Source organism: Castor canadensis, chromosome 15, assembly GCF_047511655.1.
Source record: "Castor canadensis chromosome 15, mCasCan1.hap1v2, whole genome shotgun sequence".
Taxonomy (NCBI): domain Eukaryota; kingdom Metazoa; phylum Chordata; class Mammalia; order Rodentia; family Castoridae; genus Castor; species Castor canadensis.
The window spans coordinates 97899337-97914741 of record NC_133400.1 but is presented as its reverse complement, the minus strand read 5'-3'; the positions used below and the strand labels follow the sequence as shown (position 1 = coordinate 97914741).

General features: G+C 40.3%; 1 protein-coding gene across 2 annotated transcripts in view; it reads right to left on the bottom strand.

Moving 5' to 3' along the window:
* The window catches only part of Heatr1 (HEAT repeat containing 1), a 50130-nt gene that overhangs the window by 13984 nt on the left and 20741 nt on the right, over nucleotides 1–15405 (bottom strand). For both annotated transcript variants that reach the window (XM_020157469.2, XM_074056815.1), the window contains exons 21-32: nucleotides 13037–13206; nucleotides 12467–12625; nucleotides 10664–10906; nucleotides 10272–10403; nucleotides 8294–8397; nucleotides 7985–8128; nucleotides 7251–7369; nucleotides 7040–7161; nucleotides 5379–5507; nucleotides 3912–4142; nucleotides 3104–3230; nucleotides 1852–2012 (exon numbers count right to left, since the gene is read on the bottom strand). In XM_020157469.2, coding sequence (XP_020013058.2) covers nucleotides 1852–2012; nucleotides 3104–3230; nucleotides 3912–4142; nucleotides 5379–5507; nucleotides 7040–7161; nucleotides 7251–7369; nucleotides 7985–8128; nucleotides 8294–8397; nucleotides 10272–10403; nucleotides 10664–10906; nucleotides 12467–12625; nucleotides 13037–13206 — 1841 coding nt within the window. The remainder of the gene's footprint in view (nucleotides 1–1851; nucleotides 2013–3103; nucleotides 3231–3911; nucleotides 4143–5378; nucleotides 5508–7039; nucleotides 7162–7250; nucleotides 7370–7984; nucleotides 8129–8293; nucleotides 8398–10271; nucleotides 10404–10663; nucleotides 10907–12466; nucleotides 12626–13036; nucleotides 13207–15405) is intronic.

Genomic DNA, 15405 nt, shown 5'->3' with positions numbered 1-15405 from the left:
AAAGTAATTCCCATCTACCCTGTATTTCTAAGAGTATTTTTTTTGTTGTTAGATCATGAATGACTACTGAATCTGCTGGATTACTTCTATGTAAGAATTATGATGATTATGTGGTTTCCTTTCTTGATCTGCTAATGCATTACAGTTCTTTTTATGTTCTAAGTTTAAACCATTTTTGTATTCTTGGTCATGGTATTTCTTTCCTTCTTTCTCTCTGTCTAAATTGTAGTTTAACACACAAACAGAAGAGTGCACCAATCATTCACACAGAGCTCACCAAATTCAGGGAAAGCTACAGCCCATTATCAGCACCCCAGAAGTCTCCCACTACTCGCCTATCATTATTGTCCCACCCTTCTTTCCAGTACAGACATGATGATCTTCACCTTTAAAACCATAAATTCAGCCATCATTAGCAACACCACCAACAAAAGGTGCTGGCGAGGATGCGGGGGAAAAAGGAACCCTCTTACACTGTTGGTGGGAATGTAAACTAGTACAACCACTCTGGAAAAAAATTTGGAGGCTATTTAAAAAGCTAAACATTGATCTACCATTTGATCCAGCAATACCACTCTTGGGGATACACCCCAAAGTCTGTGACACAGGTTACTCCAGAGGCACCTGCACACCCATGTTTACTGCAGCACTATTCACAATAGCCAAGTTATGGAAACAGCCAAGATGCTCCACTACTGACGAATGGATCGAGAAAATGTGGTATCTATACACAATGGAATTTTATGCAGCCATGAAGAAGAACGAAATGTTATCATTCGCTGGTAAATGGATGGAATTGGAGAACATCATTCTGAGTGAGGTTAGCCTGGCCCAAAAGACCAAAAATCGTATGTTCTCCCTCATATGCGGACATTAGATCAAGGGCAAACACAACAAGGGGATTGGACTTTGATCACAAGATAAAAGCGAGTGCACACAAGGGAGATTATGAGGCTAGGAAAGACGCCTAAAAAATTAGCTAGCATTTGTTGCCCTCAACGCAGAGAAACTAAAACAGATACCTTAAAAGCAACTGAGGCCAACAGGAGAAGGGGACCAGGAACTAGAGAAAAGGTTAGATCAAAAAGAATTAACCTAGAAGGTAACACACAAGCACAGGAAATTAATGCAAGTCAACTCCCTGTATAGCTATCCTTATCTCAACTAGCAAAAACCATTGTTCCTTCCTATTATTTCTTATACTCTCTCTTCAACAAAATTAGAGATAAGGACAAAATAGTTTCTGCCCAGTATCAAGGGGGTTGGAGGGAGAGTGAGGGGCTGAGTGGGTGGTAAGGGAGGGGGTGGTGGGGAAGAGGGAGAAATGACCCAAGCATTGTATGCACATATGAATAATAAAAATAAATAAATAAATAAAACCATAAATTCATTTTGCCTGTATCTGAACTTTTTCTAAGCAGAATGAAGGTATGCATTCTTTTGTGCCTGGCCTCCTCCTTTGTGTTATTTGAGATTCAGCAGCTGGCTCTGCTTAGCTATGCTCACTTATGCACTGTACTGTGGGCACTTGGGTGGTTCAGTTGCTAGCTGCTGTGCACAATGCTATTGTCCACATTCCTGTAGATGACCTGTGGTCTACATACTCGTATACTTCTGCTGGATGTACACCGCTTGAGATGAAGTTACTGGGTCACAGGCTTGTCTAGTCAGCCTTGGCAGATCATGCCAATAGGTCTTCATAGTAAAATGTACCATTTTTCCTATTACCTTTAAAGGCATGCACCTCACATCTTCACGAGACATTTGCTAAGCTATTTTCACAAGTTATAGTCATTTCCTTTAGCAAAAGCAAGGTCATTTTATCATAAATACATTTCAGGAACACATCACCTTTTTGAGGAAATTATTGGAAGCCAGAAGCTGGGCCATGAAGGACACTGACAGAAACTTGAAGTGCCGCAGTTGCTTGCTAGTGTGAGTGTCTACGCTGAAAATCTGTAGCATTTCTTCATGGGTCTCATTCTTATCAGATCCTGCCTTGGGAGTGGATTCTGAAAAACAGCAACAAAACAGGTGACCTTATTCATTCTTCAACCCGACTCTGTGTCACAATGAACTTTTAATTAAGAACAGAAAAAGTGTGTCTAAGTCAAAACAAAAACATAACAAAACAGACCAACTGAAACACTTAGATGGGAGACAAAGACATTCCAGGAATCTGAATGCTGGCTTAGGGGTACTGACTTGGTAGTCCACACAGGCTGCAGGACGGTTACCTCTAGTATAAGGCTCAGTTCTAAAAATCTAAAGATGTATGGCCTAGAACTTCAGACTTTAGATGTAGAATTCCTTATCTAGATGTAGCTAACATAAATTGGTTTGGGGGCAGAGGACAGGTCCACAGGAGGTCACTTAAAAACCACTGCCAGGAGTATGTGTGTGGGGCTCAGTGGAAGAGGGCTTGCCTAGCATGTACATCAAAACCCCCACTATCCCAAAGAATGACTCAATGTGAAGACTGACCCGTAACCATGTCACTGGGCACAGCTCTCCAGATTCCTTCCTGGCCAGCCTCCACTAGATCTGAGCTGACTGACAGAGGTGACAAGACCAACAGCTGGCCATATGGAAAGCAGTCTCTATGGGGACTTACTATTCTGCTTTGAAGGCAGAGAACTAAGAACAGCTTTATTTTGCTGTGGTTAGTGGAATTTTCCTCAAGACTCTGCTATATGGGAAATTTTTAATATTTAGTTAACTCTGCTTGGCTCCTATATATTTTTTTCTTTTCTGGTAAATGTATTCACATATTTTAACAGGAAGCTGAGACACAACTAACAAGGCCCAGTTAGCTTACTGAAATTTGAACATGATCCATCCTGGACGCTGCTGGCATTCCATAATCAACTCATGAGGGTAAGGCACAGAAGAATAAAATGACACGTAAGGAAGGGCAGGCAGAAGGACTACTGGCTACTTTCTATAGTAGTGAAGAAAGAGCTCAGTCATATCCACAAATCAAAAATGACTAGCTTGCTTAAAAAGCACCTTTCTAAAGACGCACTACAGTTCTGAGGACAACCTGCAATCCCCTTCTGCTTCTTGGCCATCAGACTGTCCCCAGCACTGGACTCAAACTTACCTTCTTTTTCCTCTGGCAACTTTACTAAGTACTGGAGGATATTCATCAAGCTTTGTATCTGATGCTGGACACTGAATTCACAACACACTGAAATCCAAAATTCAGTATCTGCCTCTAAAATAGCATCCTAAATGGAGAGAAGGGAAAAAGGTTAACAAAACAGGAACTAACAAATGTGGCCTGGTAAGTACGAAAAAGGGCAGACGTTTCTAAAACATCCCTTAGCAACCAGAGTTGGTGTGCGCTTTTCCTATGGCTGTCACCAAGTGAGCAAGTTGGTGCGCTCCTTCTCTCAACCACAACGGCAGAGTCCCAGAATAGTTTGCATTATAATTTCCAGAGGAATGTCATATATGCCTCTACCTTGAGTTGGTCCTGATCTTCTCCCAGATCCCTCATCTATGAAATCACTTACAAACAGTCCTTGACATGTAAGTTCTACCCTAGCCTACCTAAACCAGGCTCTATCAAGCAGCCTCGTGGGTCTATGTCTCCTGATGTGGTTGCCCCTCCCCCTTCTGACAGGTGCCTTTATCACCACTTTGCAGAGGACAGGTTTACTACCTCACAGCTCCATCCTGTTAGACTTCAAACAGACCCACCTAGTACGGCACCAGACTTGTTTCTTAGAAAAGGGAAATGACCTGGAGATGTTTTGTTGCTACTGAGATATTCCAGGTGCCACAGGCTCTGAAAGCAATTTTAAAGAATTCCAGGCCCTGTTCAGTAAAGTTCAAACTGAACAATATCACAAAATGTGTATGAAAGGTCACCATCATCCTTCTGACCACCCACCCAATATTCTGACCTTTTCTCCACAGGCAGCCACCAGCACTGTTTTAGTGACGTACTGTTCAAAAAGCAAGCCGAGCAGAACCCAGAGGAACTTTTCTGCACCTAGCGTGTCAACAAGCTGAACAAGGATGGGCAGACGTCTGTGTTCTGGAACATGTGGCAGCGCGTCCACAAACACGCCCATGATTCTCACCACAACTGCTTCAACATTTCTTGTGACTTCTATGGAGTCACCACTGTCAGACTGCAGAACAACACGCAGGACATGAGTATGTGCAACTACCTCCTCCACACAGTCACAAAGTGGGGTAAGCTTTCAGATGTGTCCCAAGTTACCAAAAAAATTTTAATAATCAAAGACTTTCCAGTAAATATTCAATGAGTATCCAAGGCACTATTTGGCCTTGAGAATCACAGTGCTAATGTGTGAGCCCTGCCCTGGGGAGACTCATCCGTACAACACAGATGCACATATGAGGAACAATATCCAGATGCAGAAAATGGCAGGTGCCAAGGGACGTGGCAAGACAGCAAGTCTGCTGGACGGCTGCACAGACACAGAGTAAAGCAGGCAGAGCACAGAAAAAGCCAACTGATCCCTGCTGCTTTCAAAATGCAATTTGACCCATTTACTCCAGCACTCAAAATAGAGAATGAGTTAATGAAAAACACTTAAATGAGTAACTCAATGCCCTCTACTTCTACCTGCTCTCCATCAAACTGATCATCTCATTCTTCTCACACACTGTGCACAACCCACACCAGACTTCTTTTCATGCTATGATGGCAGAGCCACTTCACTGTGCAAGTCCTATCCTCCTTTCCCACCAGTTCAAATTCTACTTTTTATGAAATTTTCTGGTTATTCTGGCCCATCTGGACTTTTTCCTCTTCAGAGTGCTTTAGCATTTATCAATTCCTTTAGCACATACATGAATGAATAGTTTTATTTTATCTTTAGGCATAAGCTATACCCACCAAGTTGTTGGACAGAGAAAACACCAATCTTATGGCAAGATTAAGAGAAAGTATACTGTGTTTATCCCCAGAATGGCCAAGAACGCGAGAAAAGACATTAACAAGATGGGGTAAGCGGATCACTCCAGCAAAGAACCAGGCCCTTTCATCTTTGAGACTACCTCTCACATCTGTGAGCACTTGACTCTCACAGTATGCTTGGTAAATGTTTATTCAATTGCATGCTAACAAATGTGCATCATCAAACTAATGTGACTTTCCAAAACAGCTGATGTAAATTCACCTGAGCATGATGATAGAACACCTCTAGGTTAAACCACTTTGGTGCAGCAGAGCCAGCTATTCTTGGAAAAGATGGTATTTCTACGATCACTTGTTAGCTCCACCCTCTAAAGTTTAGGAGGCACAAGTATGTGAGCACTTCAGAAAAGCATTTGATGGCACTTATATGCAAAACTGTACAACTTAAAAAAATAATGATGACGGTATTAAGATAGCTTACCTGGATAAGTGCTGGAATGACCATTTTCACTGTCTTACTAATAACTTGGAAACTGTAAGTGTCATCTAGGCGCATGACATTGGCTCCCATAAATGTAAAAATAGACATGATATTGTGTAGAACTTTATCCTGAAAGAAAGCACAACTATCAGCATTTTCTATTTCAAATAAATACCCCTAGCTACTCTGAAGGCAGAGATTGGGAACAGTGGTTTAAAACCAGCCAGGGCAAAAAGTTAGCAAGACCCCATCTCAACAAGTATGTTAGGAGCAGTGACAGGTACCCATCATCCCAGCTACACAGGGGATTATAGCTCAGACCAACTTGGGCGACAACACAAGACCATATCCAAAACAATTACAGCAACAGGGCTGAGAAATGGCCTGTGCAGTAAGCACAGATCCCTGAACTCAAACCCCAGCGTCATGCCCCCCAACAAAAAGCAACAGTACTATCCAACTCATTACAAATCACTAGTAAAAACAGAAACGTTTTGCCTTAAAAATGGGCAAGACACTGAGTTAGCTAATTGGTACAGTGCATGCTGGATTTAGTCACCTACACCAGCAAAAATAGAAACAAAAAATAAATTTAAAAAAACTGGGCAAACGATTTGAAAAGTCTCCACTGAAAATATGCACATGGTAAAAGCATATAACCATATGCAAAGCACATGAAGCACACTCAACATCATTAGTTAACAGGAGTTACAAATACCACTTCACACATACCAGGACGGTATAATGAACAGACAGACAATACCCAGCACTGGGAGGAGGTAGAGAAATCCGGACCCTCATGGACAACTGCTGGCGTAAAACAGACGGCCACTTTGGAAGACAGTCTGGCAGTGCCTCAGAGTTAAACGGAGTTGCCATATGGCACAGAAATTCCATAGGTAGGCATACACCCAAGAGAAAATGAAAACATGTCCACACAACACCTTGTATACAAGCATTCATAGCCATCCCTCTGAGACTATACTGTCTTCCAAGAAAAAAGTCCCATGCACATAAATCTTGCACATGGTTTCAGTAGAGGCCTCTTAAAGCTTCATGGAGAAACTGACCTAAAACTGACTCTTTCACCTAAATCTCTGACATGAAAACAGTTTCAATCTCTTTACAAATCTTTGCATGATGTATTTTATATAAGAGACAAAATTTCTTCATGGCAGCTTGTCACTGGTTGAAGGCTGTCAGAGGATTACTGGAGAATTAGTAGCCTATCAATTTTTTCAAAGTAGCACTAGTACTACCTTAGTGGACAGTTACCATGTGTCATGTACTGTGCTAAGAGCTAACCACACATTATTTAACTGAAAAGGTTATGATTACTTACACTTTACAATCAGGGGACCTGAAGCCTAAAAGATCAACTGGCTCACACTGTACCAACTATAAAGAGGTGGAGTTGAGAGTCCCCGCACTGCTGAAAGATCCCAAAGCCCAACAAATTCATTTTTAGTTTATTATTATTATTATTATTATTAATGCAATGCTGGGGATCAAAGCCAGGGTCCTGCACATGCCAGCAAGTCCTCTATCACTGAGCTATGACCCAGGCCCAGCCCAATGCATTTACATCAGTAGACGCCAACGAACTTCCATGAAGAAAACTATCTGAAATATTCGCTAAAGCCTTACGCATAAACACTTACCGGGAATATTCCAGCAACCGTACCTAAGAGTAAAAGGGCCTGGTGGTGGGTCTGTGGCATCTCTGAAAGGCGGATGCACTGAACTATCAACTCAACGTTGAACTTCTCCTCGTCCACAACATCTACAGTGGTAGAACGAAAGGACCTAAGTGGCAGATACAGTCACACTCAAGTAGACAGTCTCTACTCTTTCCTTCCAACAGGCACATACCTTTAGGTATTCTGCCACCATCTGGGGAGAGTTTCTGGCAGATGTTGAGCAGACAACTAAGAATTAACTGCTTGGTGTATTCCATGTTCTCCTGCTCTGGTGATAAAGGTTCTAAACACCTTCAAGACATCCAGGAGAGAAAGGATGGGAAATGAAAAAATTGCACAATACATTGTCACATTAATGATGAGTGTCCAGAGGTTGTATTAAATAAGGAGTAACTAATATACCGTCATTAAACATAAGGCCTATAAATAAGATGTAAGATTTCTAACTAATTTTTATTCTCATTTAGACAAATATTTAGATCAAATTATCTTCCTTCTGTTATCCTACTTGGAATCTTAGAGGACAATTTTGAGAATTATTTTTTTACATGAAAGCACACGCCACAATTCAGCAGCATACTCTAAAACTTTTTATCTAATTAGTTATACCTAAAAAAGTAATGCAAGTGTCACATTGTATCTTTACATAGAAGAATAACAGCCCCGGCATGGCCCTGAAAGTTAAGAAGAAAAGTAGGCAGTAGGCAGTAAGATCACCTCCTGCATGGCACAGCAGGAAAGACTTGTTTAGGGTACTGACCACAGGTACCTTAGATTATTTTCTTTCTTCTGTTTTATTGTACAGACTCTCTAAACAAGGAGAGAGAATGCTGAGACAGCAATGTTAAATAAAATGAAATGACAATTTATTCAAATCCTCTCACAGATCAAAGCCAAGTGCACTACCTTGACAGGAGGTTGAACAGAGTTGGAATCAGTATCTGAGGGCTTTTGAGCTTCTTCTTGTGCTGCAGTAATTCTAGGATGAGTGTTACTCTCTGCCAGTAAGAACATCCAACTTCCTGAACAGATTCTACATCTTGTGATTTTCTGGGAAACAAAGACAGAAAGTTGGAAAAGCAAATACTATCACAGCTAAGTAAAAATTATTATACCCAATTATGCCAAAATGACAGGTATCAAGAAGTCACAACAGTGTTCTAACATTCCCAGCCTGGGGAACAAGCATGTTCTCAGTACATTCACAGCTCTTACTTCTGCTGCATTTTCTGTCTTCTTGTTTGCTGAATCGTGCCCAAAGATTTAGCTTTATCTGGTGGCTCCAATTCTATTCTGACTTGTTCAGCATTAACAGAAATCTGAAATATTGAAGGAAGAACAGTTGTTGATACAATTCACTGGGTCAAGGCAAGAGCAATAAATGAATGACAGAGACATGACAAAAGTGATGTCTATTTGTATGTCTTTATGCCACTTCATTCTCAGTTTATGCCCTGGAGTCAGCTGTCTACTGAGATGGACAATGGAAGACTCTTTCCTTTTTTATTTAAACGTCTTAAGATACTCCCTTCTGGACTAAATCTTAATTCAACCAGCACTAAATTATCACTATACAGTACTCAAAACCTGTTAAATATGTATTATCTTTGTGATTCTAATTTTCCACCACATTTCCTTAAAAATACTAAGATTAAAAGTAAACATTATTCCTTAAGAAGAGTTTCTTTAACTGAGGGATGAGAATGGCTTCTGGAGTCTGTGTGCCCCAGCTCCTGCTACCTGATGCTGCTGCCACTTTATTACAGACCAAAAAAAAGACAGAGAAAGAAAAGAAAGGAGAGAAGGGACATAAACCTAAACCAACCTAGTACCAGCCAATATGAATTCAACTGTGAGGTTCATTTTAACTGAGCCCCTGCTACTGCACTCACCTCTCTAGGGCATGCTGAGTCTCAAGTTACAGACCTGCATCTCCCTGATAACGTTTTAACAGTGATCCGGTCCAGAGTCACTCAATTCCATCCTCATCCCTCAGTCACTCAATACAGAATCATCCACACCCACCAGTCCATGTGCGAAACCAAATACAAACTCGTCAACTGGGAAGGAGTAACACACACACACACACTCATTCATGCCCCAAGAGACTCTTTAGATGGGAGGGAGCTCCGGAAATCTTTTTTGTTGTTGTTGTTGATACAGCTAAATATTTGGATTTTGATTCAAAGAAAACAATTACAAAAAAGTATTTTTGAAGACTGGAGGTGTGGCTCGAGTGGTAGAGTGCCTGCTTTGCACATGCAAAGCCGAGTTCAAACCCCAGGCCCATTAAAAAAAAAAAAACAAAGTATTTTTGAGACAACAATAGAAATAATGATGGGCAGAGTTACCACATTATAGCAATGAATTACTGTTGATTTTTCAGGTGTAGTAACGGCATTACAATCATGAGAAAATGTCCATTTTTAAAGAGATGCATACACACATAGCGATAGCCAGTAACTTCATGCTTTCAGGTAACTTCAAAATACTTCAGCAAAGAAATAGAAGAAAAAAAAATCAGGCAAATGTTAAAATTCTGAGAGCTGCTAAATGTGGATACTAGCACTCCTCACTGTGCATTTTTTTTTTTTTCCCAGTACTGGGGTTTGAACTCAGGATCTCACAACTTGCCAGGCAGGTGCACTTTCTGCACTCTTAGATCAGCCCCTCAGTCTGTGTTTTTGAAAATTCAAAAAACAGAATAAGTTGGTGTAGTGGCTCAAGTGGTAGAGTGCCTGCCTTGCAAGTGTAAGGCCTCAAGTTCGAACCCCAGTATTGCCAAAACAAAAAGGAACCAACACAAAAACCAGAACAGCAAGGTGATAATGTGCAGTTAGCTAGGTTTCAACACACATCTGAAACTAACGAGCAGACTTCTGATTCCATCACAGATGGCATGTAACTGTTAAGTGCAATGTCACCCACCTCAACATCAAGCCCTACTTTTCTTCTTGCATAAAGCAGGCACACACTGCATCCCTAGCTCACTAAAACTATAAAAATCGCAAACAGTTAAAATAATGGTGAAGATGTCTAATTTTGGATTTGTAGCTCTCTATGACTGCTTTTCCATGAGCCTTGTTAACGGTGAAATCTGGCCTCTTCAGAGCACTGTGAAAGACAGGATAAATGCAGTGTCCTTTGGAGAGACTAAACAGAACAGGCGAATTACAGAAGGTTTGCAACTCACCCCTTTGAAAACACTGCTAACAGTCTGAGCACAGTGTGAGCTTTTACAATTCACCAGTAAGTCAAACAACATGCACAGAAGCTTCTGCTGCACCTTTCCATCTGGTATTGCTGCAAAAAATGGCTTCGTCATCTAGAGGAACAGAAAAACTGAGCTCACTGAACAAGCTTCAACTCCACACATTTCTGTATCATTTTCTCTCACAATTTTAAAATCGTTCCCCATTTTATTTTCTCATTAAAATGCAATTCTTTTAAATAACCCAAGTAACATTCAGTTTTGAACAGAAGGTGAAATATAAAATGCCCTTAAAATATGTCCAGTCCACTAAGAATTTACAGTGCAAATCTCTAAATGCTTAACAAGTGCAGGTTTTCCAAAGAAGCACCGACCTTTTCGAGGGCAATGATTTGAACAGTTGGCATTCCTAGGTGAAGCTCCTTTGTTGTGTGCACAGCTTTTATAAACGTGTCTAGACTCTTTGGGTCCTTATGTAAAAGTGAAGCTGAATATTCATTGTACTTCCCCAGAGTGAGATGCAAAACAATGGCTTCATCTTTCAGGACAGCTGTGGGCTTCTTCTCAATCTTTTCTAGTAATTGTTCCACCATAGGCAACAGCTGAGAAAGCACCAGCTGAAGATTGAAAACTTATTAGTAAACAGTTACTGACGTACTGATGCTAATGTTTTTGCTGACTCTACAAAGATTGAAGATTCCCTGCTGGAAGATGGAAAGGCTGAAGGGAAAAGCCCCATCATGATGACTTTTAGACTGGGGAGGCTATTAACTCAGATCCTTCTGACAGCTACGTGTAATGACTGAGGCTCCGAACCAACCCTAGAGACAGAGGCTGAATGCCAATCTGTCTGTTCCTCAAGAATATTTTTGTTTTTGGCAGTACTGGAGTTTGAACTCAGGGCTTCATGCTTCCTAGGCAAGGGTTCTACCATTTGAGCCATGCCCCCAGCCCTCCTAAAGACATATTGAGAACAGAAAATACAAACTAAAATTTGAATGTAACAATAGCTTAGCATTTGCTAAGACAATGTGTGCTTCTCTCAAACAGTCTCCAATTAAGCATGATTAGTATTAATGCAAATATGTGTGAAGGCTTTAATTAAAGAGGCTTGAGCTCCAAACTCAGTGGACAACCTGCTTTTGTAAGTGCTGATCACTGACATCAGCGACGCTCATTTGCTTACACAGCATCTACGGCTGCCTTTCTGATTCGGTGGCAGAGGGGAGAGGCTGCAACAGAGACTGGATGATCCTCAGAGCCTACTGACTCCAAGACCCCGTTAGCTACCAGGTCCCTTATAAAATGGCAGAGTTTGCATGTAATCTACACACGTTCCTCCATATACTTTTAATTGCCACTAGATCACTTATAATACTTAATGTGATGTAAATGCTATGCAAATGGTCGTCATCCCATATTGTTTAGGGAACAACAAGAAAAAAGTATGTACATTTAATACAGACACAACCTTTTCCCCCAAACACTTTCAATCTGAGGTTGATTGATCACACAGATTTGAACCTCCTGGATAAGGAAGGCTGACTGTATTCACTCTCTGGTCCTTTATACAAGAAGTTTTCAGCTTGTAAACTCTACCCAGAGATGACGCAGAGCCGACAAATGTGAAAAATACAATGCAAAGATCTTCACTTCACCTATTTTAACTCTCTAGTTCTGCAGCCAGTCCAAGACTGATGAAGTACGAGGCACTTCTGATTTTTGGCACACTGGGAGGAAGGCACTTTTTCTTTGCTGACCAGCAGCATGCACCACCACACAAGTGTTTCACAGTCTTCCTCAAGAACATATGAAAGCTACCAGTTGTCCTCCCCACCCCGCAGGAAAATGCACAAACATATATATTTAATAAATGAGCAAACAATTTTGGAATTTTCTCTTATGTTTAAATATATTCCTTGTGGAGGATTTTTACTTGAAAAGCAGACACAAAGCATTGATTCAGTAAAGATTTTTTAACGAACTTAAAATCAAGCTGAGGAGGAGATAACACAATTAAGGAACAACACACTGAATTTTAAAATGGAGAGAAACTCACAATGAGTGCTTTCTACATTCTCTGCTGAAAGCACACAACTATCTTCCTCATACGAGGTAGCTACAATAATCTTCAGTAACAGTGTGTAGGACATATGATCCACTGAAATTACACGTACCTCACTGTTGACCTCCTGAAATATTTTCACCAAATCTTTTGCAATATATGATGGACAACCATATACACAATAAAGTAGGTTTTTCAAAGTTTCAGACAACTTCTGATGAGATTTCTGTTTCTTTTCTTTCTGCAGTTCACCAAATAAAGTAGCCAAATCCTAGGATACCAGACAGAAAATTGGATAATAAAGAGTTAAGGAACCACAAAAGCTTAATGTTCTAATTGATACTGGGTTTTTTTTTTTTTTTTTTTGTGGAATTGGGTTTGAACTCAGGGCCTTACATTTGCTAGGCAGTGCTCTACTACTTGACCCACTCCGCCAGCCCCGATACTTTTACCTGACAGCCCACCAGTCTTTTATCCAGAACTGAGAAATAGTATTGTGGCCTTTTAAAACAGGGGAAAGATATGCAGTACTGACATTAGTTTCTAAATTCAGTGACTTAGTCCATCAAATCTCTACAAGGTAAAATGTCAAGAATGGAGCAAACTATTCAAGTATCCGCATAGGTATGCACACACGTGCAGCCACACAGATGCTCTCAGCCTTCTTCACCAGGGAGTTTACCTGAACGACATAGGTGGTATCTGAGATGATCTCCTCTGCTTTCGGAACCAGGTGATCTATCACCAGGTGAAACTGCGATGTCACTCCACTAAGGGCCTGGAGGCACTGTATGGAAGCCCTGCGTACTTCTTTTATGTGGCTTCCCAGATTAACAAGTAGAGATACCACCACTAAAACCAAAAGGGAAAGAATCTAAGTAACAAGAAATAAAATCCCTCCCAGGGCTGGCATGCAGCTCAGTAGCAAAGTGCTAGCCTGGCATGTATGAAGCCCTGGGTTCAATCCCCGCACCGCAAAAAATTAGAAACTTTCCCTCCCAACTCAAAACTCCCTCTCTGAAGATGGCTCACTGTTTAATTATGTGTTATGTCAGAAACATCCTCTGGTATACTCTCGAAAACAAACGAGCTCAGAGGATACTGCTGTGCATCAACTGCCACCTCACCTCAAACTGCTACACGCTATCTAAATGATATGCTACGATATAGCTGGAAAGTACTCTGCTGTATTTTCCATCTTCTAAATCAGTATCTGACTGGTGAGGGTAGGTGGCGGCAGACCAACGCTGCAGCAAACTCCCAGCCCTGTCCCTGTGTAATTGCACACAGGAATCGTTGCTTGTGTGTCATGCGCTGCAATTATTTTGCCCCAGACTGATGTGTTTGACTTTACTTTTTGTTGCAGAAATTTTATAGTTAAATCTTCCTTCTACTTTTTTGTTGCTCAGAAAAGCCTCCCCACTCCAGATAAATTTAGGAAGAATCTCTCTTAAATAGAGAGAGCTAATACCAGAGCTAAGTTTTATGTTACATCCTTAGATTGGATGGAATTTTTGTATAAGGAATGATGTCGGCATCAGACTTCCTAATGTTTCCTACTTAACAATCTGCATGAGCATCCCACAGACCTGGGATTTCTTCTTTATGCATTCATTCCGTAAGTGTCTGAAATCTGTCTATCTTGCCAGCTAGTACTTCCAGAACCAAGTTCAACAGAAGTGATGAATTTAACAAGAACCCCTCCCTGATCCCACTGCCCAATTATGCAGTAAAAATGCCAGCACTGATTTGAGGAATATTTTTATCATGTTACTCTTATTTTACTGCCACTTAATTAGGAATAAATTACTGACTTTTATCTAATGCCTTTTCAGATCTTTGATAATGTTTTTCCCTTCAGCACTGACAATGCCAACAGATAATAAGGAGTTCTTTAGAATGAAGCAATTTAGCATTTTGGTATGCATGCTGTCTGGGAAAATGTTTATTTTTATAAATGTGCTGTTGGATCCTATTTACAAATGTTTTGTTTAGGGTATTCACACAGCATCATTCATAGCATCACGGTCTACAGTTTTGTTTGGGTCTGAAGCTTTGTGAATTTCTAATGTCACGCTGGTTTCAACAAAGAATCTGGAAGCTTTCCATTGTCTTCTATGCTCTGCCCAGTTCAACAACGTTGAAAGAACTGGTTTCACACAGTAGAATATACCTACCTTTGAGACAAACATAGCAGGGTTTTAAAAAAAAGATGTTGCTGAGATACACAGATATCTAAATTCCTCTTATAGTAATTAGTTACTTGGGCTTTATTTCATGTCATCTGCTGGGGAAACTTTGGTGATTTGTTTCACCAGAAATGTTCCATTCCACATATGCTACGTCTGGAACACTAACAAAGAGCTTGACAAGCTTTAAAACTGTCTGTGAAGTTCATAACACCCCCTGACAGATAGAAATCCTTCCTGGTCTCTACAGGTTTAATTTATACAAAACAACAACAACAACAACAAAAAAAAACCCCAAGAAGAAGTGAATAGCTGAAAAGTTAAATTCATGCAAGAGGCAGATTCAGGCCTAAAAATCTTCCTGCTAACATTTCCTATATGGTAGAGCAGAAGATCTAAAAATTTCAAATTATAAGGCAAATTTGACATATTAATTACTAAGGCTACCATGTGTAAGTGAGGTCCTAGAACACAGCATAATCAGACTACATGAGTTCTGAAGCCATCTTATAGGAATGCCTTTCCAATGAAAAATCTATGTGACTTGATTCTCCCAACTAATTTTATTTAGTTTTAAAATAGCATATTTTACATAAAAATTGAGGTTTGTTTCTAAGCGTGCAAATAAATTTACTACATTGATTAGATATAGCAAATGAAAGGCAGGTCTCATTTTATAAATGACAGGACAATTTTATTTACTCGTTTAAAAGATTTGCTATATTTAAGACTGACTTAGACTACATATGTGCGTAGAAAATACTAAATGACAGTTAGATTCCCAAGCTACTGACAAAATTGAACTCATATAGTATTGTATTTTAGTATCACAATGCTGCATACATCATGCAACTTTATTACC